This window comes from Leiobunum rupestre, chromosome 2, assembly GCF_980474605.1.
Source record: "Leiobunum rupestre chromosome 2, qqLeiRupe1.1.hap1, whole genome shotgun sequence".
Lineage (NCBI taxonomy): Eukaryota > Metazoa > Arthropoda > Arachnida > Opiliones > Sclerosomatidae > Leiobunum > Leiobunum rupestre.
Genome location: NC_143385.1, coordinates 17,257,252 through 17,276,987, shown reverse-complemented (window position 1 = coordinate 17,276,987; position 19,736 = coordinate 17,257,252). Strand labels below are relative to the sequence as shown.

The following is a 19,736-nucleotide window of genomic DNA, read 5'->3' as shown; positions in this document are numbered from 1 at the left end:
TTCATTTCAAAGAACATATCAATGATTTTGTGACCATTATCAAAAAGATAAGCTTAGCTGACCACATCTTGAAAAAATTTATATTTCACTTTAAATGAAAGTTACAACATGTACATTTAAGTCTTAATCATTTTATTCCAATTAATTTACTTTTTTTTCTATAATTTTCCCATAGGTAGAAACAATGCAATATCCAAACCAAAACATGTTTTAAGCTATGGAAGTGATAGTAGCGATGTTGAAGAAACCTTAAATGTTTCTGGGAAACAATCATCACTCTGTGATAGCGGTTCAAACAGGAGTCATTTTAACCAAGACAGAACTACCTTTAAAACTAGCCTAAATGGAGGGAGATTAGAATCATCTACACGCCAGGACCATTTAATTTCAAATCAAAGTAACTGCAAGATTTTTTTAAACGAGAATTCTATAAATTGGTATTATTTTTAATTACAGAATTCCAAAAGCAAGTGTTGTACAACTTGAATGACTTAAAACAGCAAGTTTCACTCTTGTCAATGGTTCTGCGGAATATTTCTTCGGTAGTGCTTGACAAGGAGGATGATAATCGTAATGTGGATATTCCAGACTTAAAATTACCACTAAAGACCCTAGCTCAACTTAAAGAGTTAGAAGAAAGGCTGGTTGACAAGGAGTTCTTTAATAAAATTGTAATTATGTGTATGCATCAATTTTTGTAAAACTTGTAAATAATTTAAGTTTATTTTCCCTAACAGGTGAGGAAATTGTCCTCTTGGGGAGGAAGCAATGTTAAAAATACTACTCGAAGGATATTATACGAAGTAATTCCTAGGCCACTTTTAGATCATTTTAATTGGGTTGGTGCAAATGGAAAAGAGTCTCTAAAGAAATTGACTTTGACAAATGCCATCAAAAGTAATTAAACTAATATTCTTTAAACATAGTATATTTTTTAAAACTAATATTTCTTTATCTGAAATTAAGGCGCCATAAGGACACATTCAAAATTTTCACACGCAACTGATTTTGAAATGGAGAAGGTTATGAAAACATACGTGAAGCACAAGGCTGACCAAAAACGAGGGCAACAAGATCACGAACAAAGACCATAGGAATTGTTTCCTGTATGGAATTTTAAAACGAATTTTAATTAAATTCAGCTAGCATTTAAAAACGTGTAATTTGTTTTTGAGCCATACTTTTATACTACCGATTCAAGTTAGGCATAATTTAATCAAGATATAATGAAAAAGGCAAAAATGAGACTCATTTGTATTTTAATTTAGCATATCGTAACTTAATCTAAGCACTCCTGGAGAAATGTACGCTTACCAATCAATTCTAGAATCCCAAATATCTGCAAAAAACCGATTAGGTAATAAACAGCTAAAGTTCGAAACTGTAGCGACGTTTAGGCGTTCCCGTTGACTAAAATACGTATAGAAAAGTTTATTTAACTTTTTATATAGAAATTAAAAAGTTTCGTTTTGATTATGACGATAGAAAATGTGTCAAAAAATGATAGTAAAAGGAGGGTTACTTCTAATAGCCAAGAGAAGGGCGCCGACTGCAATAGGTAAGGTTAAAATACTACTCTCAAAATGGTTCATTTTGGGTAGCCAAAGGTTGTGTATCGACCAAATACCGACTGTGATTTTGGTAGACAATTTTCAGCCGGCTAATAGTTTCAAGTACTTCTAAAAGACCATAAACCGACTTTATATTTAGTGGATAATTGAAAGTCGCGGAGAAGTCTAAATTACTTCGAAACGACTCCAAACCAACTGTAATTTTAGTAGGCAATTCGTGGTCGATTAGTAGTCTTAAGGAACATAAAACGACTTCGAATAAGGTGGTAAATTTGAAGTCGAAAAGTAGTCGAGAAACTGAATTTCGACCGGCAAATACGCCGGTTGTTAGCTTGGACATGGTAGCAGTCCAACCGACTCCTTCACTCGACGTCGGAACGACCGAAAATTTTTACCGTCGATCCGACGGTTTTTTGCTACTGGGGTCTTGTTTTACGTATTTGATAATTTTGGACAGAATCTTTTCAAATACTGTAAAAAATAAATGTGTGGGGATTTCGTTTAAATCTATTAGTTCTAATTCAATATCAAGTTGTTTACATTTCCACTTTTTTGAATTTCTAGGACTTAATTTTTTAATTTTATAAAACTTTTTATAATTAAAACTGTTTAAAGATGAAAAGTCTAATTCAGAGTCCGAATCGTAATCACTGGAGTCTTCCATATTCTAATTTCGTTTCCAGGTCTAAAATGTTATTCTAATAACTATTACGAATAATTAATTAATGAGTTTAACTTGCCTTCGTGGGTGGGCAAACAATTTTTCCTTCCGTCTGGTCAATTATCTTTTTCAGCCTGTTTGTTGAGTTTAGGGATAGGGTGTTTGCTAAGAATTTCACTCTTTTATAATCTCCCTTCCAGAGCTCATCTTGAGGAAGATGCTTAATGTTTTTATACGAATATATTTGAATATCAAGATATATGCCCTTCTCGCTCGCCTTCTTTCTCGGAGTTTTAGTTTCGTAAGAAACTCCACTTTTTTTCACTTTCACTGATTGTTCGATACTGACTTCTTCGATATTTGACATACGACGTACCTCTTGAATAAAATCTACATCCGATTCGTCCGAATCTAATAACATCTCCTCTTCAGGCCTATCAAAAACTGAAACTGCTTGACTCGCGGAGTTTTGACTATCGCTTGTGGAAGCCATTTTAGGCTGTTATGTTTTAATAGTAAAATTTTGCCCTTTTATACCAAAAGTATTTATTTTTTCATTAAATTTTTCAAAAATATAAAACCTTGAATATTAAAATGTTTAATACTACAAGGATAACACCTAGTTATAATTTATCGGTGTATAAATGGTATTTAAAATAGTTTGTGAATGCCAATTTAAATATAGACATGTATAAAATATAAAATTATTAATTATTTTTTGGAGGACTTTATATTTAATCAGTTTTTTTATCATTGAATCAAATATTTTCCGTCACAAAAAAGAAAACGCCCTTAGATTATTAATATTTTTGCTTTAAAAATCGATTATAGATGTAAGAATTTTGTTAATTACAGGGTTAGATGTTTTTAAAATTCTATGGGAAGAAATATATTTGTGCGAGGTATAAAATTTTAAGCGAAGGGATAAAAATCATATTTCTGCAGGGTGTATTTGATAAAAAAAATTGTCTTTTGACTTGATTTTAAACAGGTTAAAACAGGATGTAAAAAATTAAATATTTCTAAAATTTTTCTTATAAAAGAGTGTCTTTACCGTATTCGTTTTATAAAACCATGGGATCTCGCGAAGTTTTGACTTTTTCCGGTAAGATTTCTCATCCTCTCGCTATTAACCCTTTTTCACTTAAATATCTAGCTTTACGCAAAGTTAGGAATTATAATCTTTTTAAAATTAGTGATATTTCAATTAGACTTGAAAATTACTGTATGAAAACAGTCTTTCTTGAGTGTCAAGCCTTAGTAGAACCTTTTAAAAAAATCATTTTTGCGTGCCCCTTTATAAAGAAATCTTTTAAATAATCTCCATCTGTTTTTGCTTCAGTTTTTTGTAGAAGAATCAATAACAATTCTTGTCTATTTGACGTTCATTCTAATATTTTTTTCTGTCCCCACGATGGTTTTGAGTTTGATGGTTTAATTTTCCACACTCAAACATCTCTTGAGGGCTGTTTTCTTACGAAATTTTACGCTTAATTGGAAAACATATGCGATTATATCAAAATTTAAATAAGATCCCATGGTTTCGACAACATAGAAATCGTAGGAACCTTCAACACGACCTTTTAATTCTCTATCGAATTACAACAACTTTCTTTCTTTCGAAAAAACAATTAACTATAACTAATGACTTTCGCCTAACAAGATATACCATCCGTTTAGAATTAGGAATGATAGTTCTATTTTTATTAATGATTTGGATCGACAAGAAGTTAAAATAGTTACAACTTTAAAGTAAGGAATACTAATTTTAAAAAATAATTACAATAATTAAGATAAATATTTTTATTTAGTTGCAAATTATCTCCACCAAATTCGAATTTAAACGATCGTCGGCGAATTTTACAACTACGACTCAAGGTATTTACAATATTTTTTATTTATTTATTTAAAAAAATTAAATTAATTTTTTTAAAATAGGACTCAAATCTCATAAAATTTTAATTTTGTAAATTAGACATTTTTTATTTAAAAACTTTATTTGTGTTTCTTTTATTTTTTAATTGTTTATTTGGTGAAAGATAATAATTTTTGAAATGTTTTATATTTTTTATTTAAAATGTTTTCTTTTTAAAGAGTTTAAGTGTTTTTTAAACATGTTTTCGAAAATAACTAGCTTTATTAATTTAATTCAGGCGGTGGAGGCTCTTTTTAATACTTCATAATCTACTTTTTCTTTTTTTAAGTAGCTTTATTAATTTAATGTTGGGATTGGTGTAAAGCCCTTTTTTTCTATATTAAACATCCTTTGTTTTCATCTTTTTTATACAATAAATTTTCAAGAAATTGTATTATTCTTATCTTTTTGACAGGTATCTAATTTTTTGGTTAAATTAATTGGTTTATATAAAGATCTTTTTTGTTTTTATTAGTATTAGATTTTTTATATTTTCTTTTATTATTATTATTTAAAAAACTTCTTGAAAACTTATTATTTAAAACTGATTTAAACAAAGTTCCTCTGGGATACAATCTATTGCTCATTTCAAACTACCCATTGGTCATTTATTATTCTTATTTTTTTGATTTTTTTCATGTCTTTTATATACTTTTTTCTATACTAATATTGTGCTTAAACTATAGTGTTTGATTTTCTTATATGTTTATTTTGGTAATTGTTGAATATATTAACTGAAATTTTATAAGTACATTTTGTACTAGGTCGTTTAAAAGTAAATATAATTGTGTTTTATTAATTTATAAAAACTTGTTTGAGAAGGATAGGGATAATTAGTTAACCTTAGTTGTATTATAAAATTAATAATTATTCCCAAAGGCAATTTTTTAAATTTTAAAATATAGGTCAGGCTTAAACTATAAAATCTCAATGTTAAGGATTTTTTCCAGGAGAAATCTAGAATCAAGATGTCTGGTGAATTCTATCTAAAGCCTGTAGTTTCTTTGCCCCAATCGTTAAAATTTCTCTCTCTTCGAGTAGTAAGAATGAATAATCTTTTTAAAAAACAAACTATTTGTAGAGAATTCGAAGAATGTTGTTTAAAAACTGTATTTCTAGAATCTAAAACAGTAATCGAAACATATGGTTCGATTGAGTTTAAATGCCCCTTTTTTAAATATTCCTTTAAGTTAAATCCCTTATTTTTTGTCGCACCCTACGAATCGCGAATTGAAAAATCGCAAAACTTTTGTTCTTTTTCTGTGCATGATAAAAGTTTCAAATGTTATCGTTCAGGAATTGTGTACGATGATTTATTATTCCATTGTAGGGTAGTGTTAATCGGGTGGTTTAGCTACGAAATTCTTAAATTATCTAGCAAATATATGCAGATATTTTGTAATACTAGTCAAATTTTGTGGTGGAATCACAAGAATTTAAAACAGTTTGAGTCTGAACTTCACGTGTTAGATCAAATTCAACATGTTGGCACTGTACAACATAACGTTCGATCTGTTTTAATTAATTCAGACATTGTCGAACTTTATACTATTGAAGCGATTAAGACCAAAACCAGTGTTTTTCTTCGTGCGATGATAGAGCAACAAAAAATGTTAAAGAATTCTTGTGGTAAATATTTTTTAGATATATTAATTTTTAATAGATTAATTTATTTATATTTATAAATTCTAGCCCGAATTTCCAACCCGACATGTCGTTTTGTACCGAAGAGGAAAAATACCTTCTACGAATTGATGTAATTATAATTATTTTTAATTATACACTTAAAATATTTTTAACATTGTATTTTTTATATTTTTTAGCCTTCAAATTATTTATACACCCTTCTTTAATTCTTTATTATTTATTAATTTAATTTGTTAGATTATATTTTAGTTTTATTTGTAGTGTTTCATATGTTGTTAAGTGTTTAGAAAAATATATTGTTTGAAATATCATAGTTATTAAATATTATAATAACTAATTGTGTTTTTGATTACTTTTACTAAAACTAGCAATGTTTTAAAATAATAAAACTATTAAAATATTTGCGAAAAAAATGAAAAAACTTATTTATATTAGTTTAGTTATTTAAAGTATTTTGGGTGGGGCCAAAAGTTGCCAAGGCTATAAAGCGAAGGTCGCGAATTCGTTTCCCCATCTCGCAAATAACTAATTAGCATTTTAAATGGCTAAAAAACGAAAAAACGAAAAATTGACACCAAAAGTGAATTAACATAAGTATTTGGTGGGGTCACATATTACCGTCGATATCTCAGTCCGAGCTTGTCCGATCGTGTCCAAACTTGTTGGGGTGATAGACCGAGGCTTAGGGGTGGTGGACAGGGGACAAGCATCGATGTCAAAGATCATCTTCAAGGTGAAATTTAGGGTTAAAATTAAAATATGTTTTTCAATTTTTCCAAGGTCAAAAATTGGTTTTTGGAGACCTAGTGTAGAGATTTTTATTAAAATCTGTAGTTAGAGCAGTTTCTGGGACATTCTGGTCATCCAAAGAAAGTTGTAAGAACGAGAGGTTATTATGGTTAAATTGAAAGGGGTTTTCTTGACTGGCGCCATTGTAAGCAGAATTGTTTACCATTCCGATTATTACCCGATTTGGAATTTTACCTAAAAAAATATTCGACTTCACGAAATCACTCGCGCCTGCTGAGATTGTCAGAGTTTTAACAACAGTTTGTGTTAGATCGTACAAAGCTCTTTGTTTCTGCAGTATCGCATTATGTGCCAGCTGGAGATCTGGATTTACGAGAATATGCTTAGCCGTAAGAACCGCGTCCTCGATACGTAGTTTATATTTATTATTAACATCTTCTTGGGAAATAATTATAAATTCATCGGAATTTTTCAAGAGTCGAATTCTTAAATTCACTTTGTTTAAAGGAAATTTGTCTATTTTACAAGAATCAACATGAAGTCTACCCATATATTCACAAAGTTTCGATCGTGCAATATCTTTACTTCTTTTTAAAATTCCATTGTTTGGTTTATCTTTATTAACATCTTCAAACGCTAACGCTGGGTCGCAAAACCCGTCTTCGTAATAGCCTTCCGCGGACTTGTAAGCTTGTTTGGCTCCTTTATCAAAATTTAAAACTATTGCTAAATATGCTAAAAACGGATAGCAGTTGTTGCTAGATTGTACTAAATTCTCATTCATTAATACGTCTATTTGACTAAAAAAAGAATGCAATGGAAGGTTACATAGGGAGACTTTTTTCGGATGCAGGTATATCTATTAAAATTCCGTTTTGTTCTTTTTTAACACGAATTCGAATTTTAAGCATTAAGTTCGACTGGTCAATATAATAATCTCCCCGGGGATAGAAAAATCAATCTGTGTAGCATTAGACAAGGGAGCTATAGGGAAATAATCTACAAATTTATTCCCCTCAATATTTCCATTAAACAAGGGTTCGTTAAAAAGCTCCAACTCCGAACACATAGATTCAAATTAAAGCATAATGCTTTAGTCAAGAAAATCGGATTTGGTTCTGGGTCGTTTTTTTGTTTTATTGCGTAATTTTGATTTGCGCTTGTGTCCTCTCCGAACTCCAGAGCCTTTCTGTGTATTTAATATGGTATCCCCGAGACTATTTAAAAGATTTGTTCCGGCAATTTTACTATTTTTTTTTAACGACTCCTTAAAATTTTGACCCGCAACAACATCGTCCGTTATTCTTTTCCCCATAACCAACCCTTGGATACCGAGTGATTTAGCTACGGGTCGAAAAAGAGGTGCTACGAATCTTGCTAAACTTTTAAAAATTGACCCAAATCCACGACCAGCTTGATATTGACTTCCTCGAAAGACGTTATAGCCGCGGCCTGTTTGTAGGTAATGGGTATAATATCTTTCCATGATGAGCTTGTTTTAAGTGTACTTTAGACTAAGAATCCAGTCTTTTGAATATTAATTTAACAATAGTCTTTCCTGTCTTATATGACAGGAGTTCACCGTAATCCGACCTTAAAGAAATTTCTATAGTTTGTATTTGATCGTAGAGAACTGGAAAATAGTCTAAGAAGTGAAATCTTTCAACTTGTGCCCGATTTTTATTTTCGGTTAATTTGATAATTCTCAGCAGGGGTGTGTTGGTGTGACCTGTAATTACAGGTTGTATAATATTTGTATAGACATAAATTCCAGATATTCCGTGGTTGAGATCTGCGGGGTACATACTAATTTGGTTAAAAAGAGGTCTTTCGATTTGATTGGGGGCAAATCCTAACATTTGTCCGAGTTTGGGGTTATCTATTGGAAAGGTTAAAAAACTATTTCCACCCAAACCTTTAACTGAAACTGTCGAATCTGAATTTAAATTAAACTCGAATTTCGCCCAGCTCTGTTGTGGTAATGAGTGTTTCATTGCAATTAAAACATCTTCAATAGTGTGGTAAACGCCACTTGGAATTCGACAATGGAATTTGTCTACAACATTTAGTTTATTATTTTTACCTTGTTCGTAATTGTGGAAATCAATATCGCGTTTTTGTCGTCGACTATTCTCAACTCTGTTTAAATCGTTTCGAAAAATTATAAAATTAACCGTATTATCTAATTCTAATCTAATTTGAAGAGGGTCTAATGCTTTGCTTTTATAAACTGAGGAGATATAATCTACTTTGTACTCAATTTGCAAGAGATCTGCTAGAGGACCGAATATTTTAATTTCCAACCCACTCATTAACTCGATTTGAAAATAATATTTTCCATTTCCTTTGAAAATAAAAAATCCAGCCTTAAGCGAGACATGCGAATCAAAATATCTTTGAAGTTCATTTAAAAAATTAAAATGAAGAGATAACGGTTTAAAATTCCCGCTTGAATCCTTATCAGCCTCGTAATAATTACGTTCAAACGTATAACTGTCATTTTCCCAATTAGGCGGTTCAATTGGAATATTTTTATTATATCTAAAATCTATAAGCGAATCCTCATCTGACATAAATTTTTCCTCATACACTTTTAAAGGATTTTGACTACTACTTACCCCATCTTGAAATTCTGGCGCGTTTATATTAAAAATATTTGCTGAGGTCCCGGTGAAGGCCGCCTGTAGGTCTCGAGGGAATGAAATTCTTAAATAATGACCTCGATTTATTTCTTCGATTACGTAATTAATTTCGAACCGGTTTAAAGGGGGGAAGTTTGTCGCTTGTTGAATTTCGTTTTTTAATTGCCTATGCAAAGATAATGGAATAATATTTCCAAAATCATCTCTCTGACTTTCAAATAAAAAGGTTGGATAATTGATACAGAGTAGAAGGCCCAATCTTCCTGTTCAAATTGCGGTATTTTTGTAGTCTCAATACGTATTTCTATAAAATTGTTGCGCGAACTAAAAGTAATATTGTTTAAATTATTTAACGGGCCAAATTTTTGAATACCCGTAAAATAAATGTCTGGTGGAATTTTAAAAAGATCTGCTAATGGATTTTGAAATTTAATTTCCATACCTACCGGTATTTCTAAATTAAAATATAAATTATCTTCATCATCGGACGATATCGCGGTTTTTAATCCATCAAACTGTCTCGGTTTACAGCGCTCTAATAAATCGCGTATACTTAAGTGTAAAGTGAACGGTTGAATTTCATTATTATATTGTCTTTCTCCCTCATATCTGCCTGCCTCAAACACAATCGCGTAATTATTCCATTGTATTTGTTTAATAACAGGTTGAGATGGTAGATTAATTGTTATTGGAAGAGAACTTGGCGAATTATTTTCTTCGGAAGGATTTAAAACTTTTGGTTGGTTGACGTCTCCATTAATATTTGGAATTAAAGGTTCTGTTGGTAAAATGTTGTTTAGATTTTCTTCTGGTTTCAGATTTGGGTTTTCTTCTAAATTTAGTTTTGGTTCAAGTTTTGGTTTTTCTTCTTGTTTCACTCCTAGATTTAGTTTCGGTTTCTTGTTAATTTTCTGTTTTTTCCTCCTGAGTTGTGATTGGATTTTTCCACGGGAATTTGTCGTGGTAAATATTTTTGTTGATATTTATTCACAATTAACGCTTTTTTTATTCGTACTTCGATAAAATTTGTTGCGTAAGTTAAAGAAATAGTTTTGGCGTGATTCGAGAGTGGATAATTAGAAAGATAATCACTGTCGACAAAATCATTTTCTCGAAATTCCAAAACAGAAGCTAGGGGCGATGCTTGAGGTATTCTTACTTGCACATCTTTTTGTAACTGTATTTTTAATTTTGAACTATCTTCGTTTTCATCTACTTTTACCGTATTTATTTGGATTTTTCCTTTAAGTCTTTGATTGGCCTCAATAGTTTTAGCAAACTCGTTAAGTATATTATTTTGAAGATATGTTGGAATAGTATTCTTATTTCGGTCTAGATCACCCTCGTAACATTTGGGTGGAATTTCAATTTTAATATAATCCCATTGATTTTCTTCGGGTGAAATAGCATCTGACACGTGCCCTACTTGGAAATGCGAATACTCCTTTGTTATATTTGAATAAGTTTCAGGAAGAATTATCTCTGCTAATGCACAAGTCCATTTTTCATTGTTAAAATTTAAAGGTTTTGATAGCTGTACTTTAAAGGTAGAAGGCGTGTTTTCCGGGTAAATATCGGGTGATGCGTTCGAAGGTAGAAATACTACGAAACTTGACATCTTTATAATGACAGTTTAGTTGGGCGACATCTCGTTTTATATTAATAAAAGATTTAGCGTGATAGATCGAAAGGATTGGGAGTTGAACTTGAAACTATTTGATTAACATCCTGCAACGCTACCGATCTACCACGCTAAACCTTAACACGAAAAGGTTAAAATATCTATTTTTACGTAGGAAAAATTAGAACAATATATTTATTAAAAAAAAAACACAAATTTATTCACATATTTTCAATCATTTGACAAGTTTTTCAAGATTTTCCAAAACCTCAATGGGCGTTTCAACTTGATTAAACTTAAAATTTGATTATTTTTACAATATTCTTGAAAATAGATAATAGCTTCCATCTGCTCATCAGACGGCATGACAAAGTCCGGTGGAAATACAACATTTGGTTTCATTGTTGATTTTAAAGTTTCTTCGGACTTAATACCAGTTGTCTTTTTTTACGATGAATTTTCTTTGGAGTTTTATTATCGTTAACAAACCCATCTAACCTATCTTGATTTTTTACGTTAAACTCGTTCAAATAATCAATAATTTGGTCGTCTAATATTTCTTCTTCGCTTGTGTATTTCGGTTGATTTGAATGAAGACAAACGCAAACATCAATATTAAGAAGTGTTTTATTAGAATAACTAGATGTCAAATGGTTCATCAGATGCATCTTAAAAACTCTTCTTTCCAGAAATAAAGCTTGACAAACCCAGCATTTAACACTAAATTTAAAACTATCTATAAAATCAAACGCGTGTTTGCGACATGGCTCCTCGTAATAACAAGGGTTCTCGGTAGGCGATTTTCATTTAATTTCTGGTTTCCCCATAAATACTTCATTTTTTTAACCTATAAAGAGCTCGAGTTTTGAGACGTCTTACGCTTACACATAGCCTTTGGTTTTTAAATGTCAAAAAGAATTATTATTTATAGAAATAGTTTTTATCGACATTTTAGATTCGTTTATTAGTTGTTTAAAGTATTTTGGGTGGGGCCAAAAGTTGCCAAGGCTATAAAGCGAAGGTCGCGAATTCATTTCCCCATCTCGCAAATAACTAATTACCATTTTAAATGGCTAAAAACGAAAAAACGAAAAAAGTGACACCAAAAGTGAATTAACATTAGTATTTGGTGGGGTCACATATTACCGTCGATATCTCGGTCCGAGCTTGTCCGATCGTGTCCAAACTTGTTGGGTGATAGACCGATGCTTAGGGGTGGTGGACAGGGGACAAGCGTCGAGGTCAAAGATCATCTTCAAGGTGAAATTTAGGGTTAAAATTAAAGTATGTTTTCCGATTTTTCCAAGGTCAAAAATTGGTTTTTGGAACAAAATTTGGGGGTTGTTTTGGGGGGGTTATTTTTGGCAGCCATCTTGGCGGCCATCTTGGAAAAAATGGTTCAAATATGATTATCTTCTACTGCATGGCATAAAGGGCTTTCAACCACCCTCCTACGCATTGTAACCCGGCCACCGGCTTAAGGCATTAAAAGTCGCTAGATGACATGGGCCTAAGGTTTTGCCTTGCGTATTAGCCTAGCTGATTATTATTATAGCCCTACTCTCGGGTGGAAGGCTAGATACAACGGGGTTTCTCCAGCAGCGTTGCCAGACGTACCGTAATTATGGTAAAATTCAAAAATTCTAGCTAGGTATTTCACCATTGTGCCATATGGTACACCTTTTTGCAATAATTGTTAAAAGCAGGCCAATTTCTCGAAACAAGCCTACATAATTCCAGTGAAATAATTTTAAAAAATGCAATAATTGTTTAGTTAGTTTACCATAATTGCCTTTTAACATCTGGTAAGGCTGCTCTCCAAATTCCTCGAGCGGATCTTCGTTTCCCTGGTACCATTCGGCCCTCAGCACGACACCTTACAGCCATGATCGGCCAGCATGAAGGGTTGCCCCTCCGCCTGGTACTTCCTTCCAACACAAGGTTGCAGTTTGTGTAAAGCCGCATTCACACTTTCCAACTTTAGTCACCTGACTATGTCTGTCTGACTAGTCAGCCCGACCAGTCAGGTCAGCTTTAGCGTTCATACTATCCAACTCGTCAGCTTGGTGTTGGATGCCTTTTGTCGGGTAGTTTAGTTCGAACGTTAGACGCATGAGGTCGTTTTTATATCAATAACCAATCAGAGAAAGGAAATTTCGGTAGAAGCTGTCTGCTTGTTTTTCTGATTTGGGAATGTTGGCTTTGGCTCAATATTGTGGCTGGTTAAATTTATTGTTTTGAGTGATAGTAAACATGGACTCTAATGAAAAAAAAGAAAATTGCTTTATTAGGTGTTGTTTTGATACAGGTTCTTTTGGTTTAGGAGGCATTATTGTCTCAAGCCTAGCTAAACACACACAATATGCTTTTCAGTATTCCTTGGCAATGAAACATTCCGCAATTAGAATAATTCTGTTATAATTAACAAGTTGGCAAGCAAAAATATACCTCTCCTCGGAAGAATTGTCCCTAGTGATATTAATTTCTCGAGATAACCCTTAAAGATATCTCCGCAATTTAGAGTTATTTGTTAAAAATGTTATCCCAGTTCTATCCCGCCCGGTATAAAATTTTAATTATAATTAAAATAATTGAGACGAAACGACCAATTTTAATTTATTCAGAATATCATAAGTTAAGTAGTTACAACAGTGAGTTAGACGTACTATAACAATGCACAATTGAATTAAACAGTACAAGTTTATCAGTTGAATATAATATAAAGCAAATTTTAATGAAAGAAATATCTACAAAGGGTATTATAACGACCGTTCGCTTTTTGGTTTATAATTTTAACGGAACCGGGCCAATTTTAATTAAACAATAGTTAATCGAAATTTCGTTAAAAGAATATTCCCTAAGGCCGCGCGATAAATTTACGAGAATAATTTCCGGTCGCCGTTATATCGAAAATCTATTTGATTTTGGATTGCCAGAACTGTTATGTTGTGGGCGAGTGATTAGAAAATAAAATGGCAACCAGAATTATGCAAAATTATAAATGTTTACTTTTATCCAGAAAAGTCTATGGAACGTTCTAGATTTAACTTTCATCAATAACCCAACAATATATATCCCTTCTAGGTAATTGTACAGAACAGGTTCATCGTGATTGAAAAATAAACAAAAACACAATTACACTTAAGTAAATATCATCAATTATACTGAGTAATTTTAACTAAATTCAAACTACCTAACTATAAACTCTGTCTTAATTAACAGCTGAGAGCTGTTCGCTACTAATTACTTCCAATCTACTTAATTACCATCACAGGTTGAGTTGATAATTTCAAGGGTATAATTAGGTTATTCCAATTCAAAATATAATAACAATCAATTTTATCTTACAGCTGACTTGAGTTAGTTCACAATTACTTTAACACTTTCAGTCTTAAACACGCACTGTTTATACACTTAAGTCCATTCACTCACGTTCCAAACGCGAAACACAATTTATCTCTTTTCTTGACCGAAGACCGAACATAATAATTAAAACCGCAAAGTTTCCTCATAACTTTTGACCGACACCAGGACCCCGTCCTGTAGTAGTTCGTCTGACAGCCAAGAACTAAGAAAGACTAAATCTTCTATATTGACGGCAACGGCCTTATATACTTTTATTTTGTGTTTTTTTTTACCCGTCGAGATTAGACTAAAGGTCGAAAAATTGAAGAGATTATATTTTTTACCCGGTTTGATTGCTAGTTATCCACACGGTGGTGCTATATTATTATTTTGATATAGTTTCCGCGGGAGTTTTTAATAATTATCCTAAGGGATATTAAAAGGTAACAATCAACTACTTTTTGTGTTTTAACGAAATTTTGTGAAGAATTTAACAAAAATTTAAAACAAAACAAAAAACCGTACCAAAGAATAAACAAATAAAGTTCAATAAACAATATATACAGATATTGTATTAATCCGTTCAGTAAAAAAACCCCGCCTTATCATAATTGTTCCTTTACTTTAATATCTTCCCTAACGAAGTCAATGGCTCGGCGGTGAACTATCCGCAGTGTTACAATGCGACCCGAGTTCAATTCCTGGTCACGATCAAAATACTAAAATATTTAATTATATATAAGATTAATATAATCTATAAATATTTAATTAAGTATAAGATTAATATAATTTATAAATATTTAATTAAATATAAGATTAATATAATTTATAAATATTTAATAAAATATAAGATTAATTTAATTTATAAATATTTAAAATGATGTAGAATAAATTATAGTACCTAACGTTATAACTTTGTAAAGGGCATTCGCCAAAGCTGTTTTTTAGAAAAACACCGTAAATTAACAAGCTAAGTGGTCAGAGTACATCTCTTGCACGAGGCAGTACCGGGTTCGATTCCCGGCCGGCGCCAAAACATCGCAAATTGATACTAAGTCGAATACTGTGTACAATTGGTGGAAACCCTGCCATTGGACGTTGAGAGGTTGCATAACACTCAGCACTCGGTCCGTCATTAAGAAGAAGTTGGAGAGGAAACGCCCATACAAACACAACAGACTCAACATCCACAACCATCATAACACAAACACAACCAACTACACACCCACAACATTCACAACATGAACCCAATATTCACAACAAACTCCACACCCACAACTTTCGCAACACGAACATTCACAAGTTACACATAAACATTACAATAACGAAATATCCAATCAAACTGAATTAAAACTGTCGCGACGGTGAGCGTTGACCAAAAAAAGACAATCCGAACCAAACCCAACATCAAATCAATCCGTTAATGCTCACTGTCACACGGTGGTTTTGCCAACCCTTCGAGAAACTGCGAACGCAGAAATTTCGAGAAATTGCGTACGCAATGATTAACCTTTGCACTGATAATGCGAACGCGTTCGCAGGACAGACACACAGACAGACAGACACGGTGATTGTATAAAAAAGGAAAATAAATAGTTATAAAACTTACGGTTTCTTTTACTATCAATCTTTCTCCACACAAAGATCAATACGTCAAAAACTTATTAAAAAAAACATATATTTAACGTCGTCCGCTCACTGCGATTTCACACGTGATCGCATTGACGTCACTTTTTATCGGTTTCTATTGGCTGCTGCCACCTGACTAGCTAGTCTGCCTGATTTTAATCGCCTCTCCTCCCGATTCAAAGTCGGAAGCTTATCTGACAAAAATCTTATCACGTGAAGCATTCACATTACTGGACTTGTCGTTCTGACAAATATCGGGCAGCTTGTCAGCTGACTAAAGTTGGATAGTGTGAATGAGCCTTAAGAGAAACGAGTCAGTAAGTTGAGTTGGAAAATATTATTAATTTAAAAAAATTATTATAGAGGAGGGCAGCAAATGGCGCTTTTTCACTTTCCGTAGCTTGGGAAATCTACGAAAGCTGAGAGGTAAAATTATTAAAATGGTTAAATTCAAAATATCCACTCCACAGCAGAAACTTTCAATGTGTCTATGAGTCCGTAAGTTAGGTTAAATAATGCAATACATTTTAAATTAAATAATACTAGACGTAGAGACCAGTAACCAAAATGCATTATTAAATTTTAGGGCCCGATGAAGAGACGTTTTTAAGAATCGCAAAATAGCGATTCCTCGCTAAATTAACAGAAAGGGGGCTTGGTTTTGGAAAATCGCGAACTTGGCGCCAAATCGGTGTGCAGAGACATCTCAATCGTAAAAATAACAGGAAAGCGTTCTGTTTATTTTGAGAGAGGTTTACGGCAGTCGCTAGCCACCTAAAAGTTCGTAAAAACAATGGCAGATTGTGGTACGCAAAGAGCTCGGGCAATAAATTGAGAAGTAAACTCTTTTTACCTGCTTTAATAAGATAAATAATACAACCCGATAGGTCAGAATTCTTTAAATTATTAGTATTTGATTTTCGAGCTCATTATCTCTTTCCGAAAAATGTTTTTGTCAAATTATTGTCAGAGCCAAAGGGCTAACCACAATCACGATTTACGAAACACTAAAATAAGGCAGCCACTCTCAGCCACATTAAAGCCAACTACTAGCCAGTGGACCTGGATCTTTTTAAACTGTTGGGTGGTGTCTTATAGCGATTTCCCCTGGGCGATTTTGAGCGCTTTTCGAGTGCTCGTGATGAGATTTTGTCCTCCACTGGAAAATCGCGAGCAGCTCGTGACCAGAGCCGCGTCATCCACTGGCGATCGCGCTCTGACGACGAGCGCTCGAAGCTGCCCCGAATATTTCGGCAAGTTATCGGGCTTTTTCAAAATGGCGGAACTAGATAGGGAACGAAATATCCGCGCTGCTTATTTGTTTCTTGAGTCTTCATCGGAGAGTTCTGATGAAGAAATGGAAGCTTTTCTTTTAAAGCTCACGCCCGAGTTCGTTCAAAGGCCAAAAATTAAAAATTATATCGAAGATGTTGTACATTTGTACACTGAAAAAGAAGTGAGTACTCTTTTAGGCCTAGGCTTGGCATGACTTTCAGCTTACAATCTCTCTTTAGTTTTGCAGAAATTTTCGCCTACAAAGATGTACATGCTATTCCCTCATTGAAGAGTATTTTCCAAAAGATAAAACACATGGTGGTAGTGCGGTGATTTCGGCTGAAAAACATATTCTTTCATTTTTGTGGTTTGTTTGTCAATATGTTGTGAAATTCGTATGTCCAAATATAGCTCACGGAACATGCATTACTTGTTTAGGTTTGCTGGCAACAAAAGCTGTCTGCGAGATGTTGCTAGCCGATTTGGAATAGGAGAAACAACAATGCTCAGGTTAGCTGATCGTGTAATGGACTAATTTGCGTCTGTGGCTCCTACTGTAATTAAATTTCCAAAAAGTGCAGAAGAAAAAGAGGAAGCAGCACGCGCATTTGAAACTGTAATTTTACTAAACCTTATTATGTAGTATTTTTATTCAACGAATATATTTGCAAATGTTTCCTGGAATTGAACCTCCGACCTGTTTAAAAAATAGTTGACTTGAAATTGGATGTAAAAACGTGATCTGGGTAGTCCAATAGGTAGCAGGTTCCATTCGTGCGTAAAGAGTAAACCTGCAATTATCAATTACAAAATCAATTTTTCCTTACAGGTATCAGGATTTCCAGGAGTTTTATACTGTGTAGATGGATGCTATATTCCAATTCGCACGCCAGCTCACAAAATTAAATCAACCTACGTCAATAGACATGATAGTACATCATTAACTCTTCAAGGTATATGTGACTCAAGACGAAGGTTTATTGATGTTTTTACTGGCACACCGAGCAAAATTCATGATTCCAGAATTTGGAAGTTATCGTTTATAAGCAAAGAAATGCCAGTGATATGTGGAAATCAATACCATTTATTAGGAGATGCTGCGTATGCTCTGCGCGAGTGGCTTCTAACACCTTTCAGGGATTATGGACATTTTACTAATGCACAAAGAACATTTAATATGAAATTTGTGGAACACGTGTTTTAATTGAGAACACATTTGTTATTTTAAAACAACGGTTTCGCCAATTAACCAGAACTGATTTTCATACGGTAGATAAAACCACTAGATTTATTTTAGCTTGTTGTGTTTTACATAATTTATGCATTGACAAAGGAGATGAGTGGGACTACACACCAGATCCTGAAGAATATCAAGAGGAATTGCAAAATAATAATGAAGTTGGGGCAAGAGACGCAGCTTTAAAAAGATTAGGAGAAATTAAACGAAATAATATTTGTAGAATTTTACAAAACTGAATGTTTTATTGTTTTTGGTAAAAAAAATTACTTTGAAAATAAATGTCCATTACTTTGAAAATAATTGTTTCATTAAGTCCATCTTTTCTTGATGTCGCCTTTCTCTCGCTGCTTCTTTCATTTCATGTATTTGAAGTATTGTTTCTGCGACAACATTTGGTTTGTTATCAACCTTTTTCTTTGGTGTTTGTGACGATGAGTTCGGCCGTTTGGGGGTAATTACATCTTTCCCTATGCCTCTCATCACTTCGGGGATAATACTGTCATCGTTGGCAATTGTTTGGGCCATTTCATTTTCGTATTCAATCACTTTACGAGTGGATCCAGATGTTTTATTGTTATCCATCGAAGTTCTTTTTCTTTTAAAAATAGTTTTATAACGAATTTCACATTGCGCTCCAGTGAAATTTAATTACAAAATTTCTTTTATGTCTTCAGCGATGCGCATCCACATCAGTTTCTTGTTTTTGAACATTTTTAGCGGGCCAATTTTTGGGAGATACTCCGAATATTTATCCAAAAGCAACTTGGTAGCCCCATCATTTTCTTTCCACGATGAAGCTTTAGTAAAATAAATGGCTTACATATATCATTATTGAACATGAAACTTGGAAGGTTTGTTACCTTTATTTACTGAATCACCAAGAACATCTTCGTTTTCCAAACTTTCTTGTGAAGAGCTGCTACAACTTGAAAGGGTTTGATCTCCAATAAATCCGTTGGATTTCAAAACGCTTTCGTTTAACTCCATTAACGCGGAATCTCCTATAAAAAAGTTTTAAAATTTGCATTTACCAAAGTGCTCAAACTACATTGTAACCATAAAACTCGGTCCTAAACCTTTTAACATTTGACAGCTATTAGATTTATGAAATATAATATTATTATTAATAAACTTACCATCAACAATAACATGACATAAGATGGTTTCATTATTCCTAATAAAAGAACCATCTTCGTTTACGAAAATTTTATCAAAAACCACGTTTGACGCCATATTTACCGCGTTAGGAATCACTTTAAAAATAAGGTCATGTGCCACTGGGAAACCCGCTCGATCGCGCTTCGGGTAAATCTTGACAGGAGCAGTGACGTATAAATCGGTTTCAGAGCGCTCCCAGAGCTTCCCAGTGGAAATCGCTGTTAAATATCGTTTTATAAGCTTGAGATAGAGCATGCAGTGGAAATGAAAAAAATTACGATG

General features: G+C 32.9%; 1 protein-coding gene across 1 annotated transcript; it reads left to right on the top strand.

The window, feature by feature from the left end:
* The first annotated feature begins 518 nt into the window (after positions 1 to 518).
* LOC149956248 (uncharacterized) lies at positions 519 to 1,094 on the top strand. The gene is made up of 3 exons (XM_090166815.1): positions 519 to 671; positions 738 to 897; positions 967 to 1,094. Exons 1-3 carry the CDS (start codon positions 519 to 521, stop codon positions 1,092 to 1,094), a joined length of 441 nt encoding a protein of 146 aa, XP_090022941.1.
* The last annotated feature ends 18,642 nt before the right edge of the window (positions 1,095 to 19,736 follow it).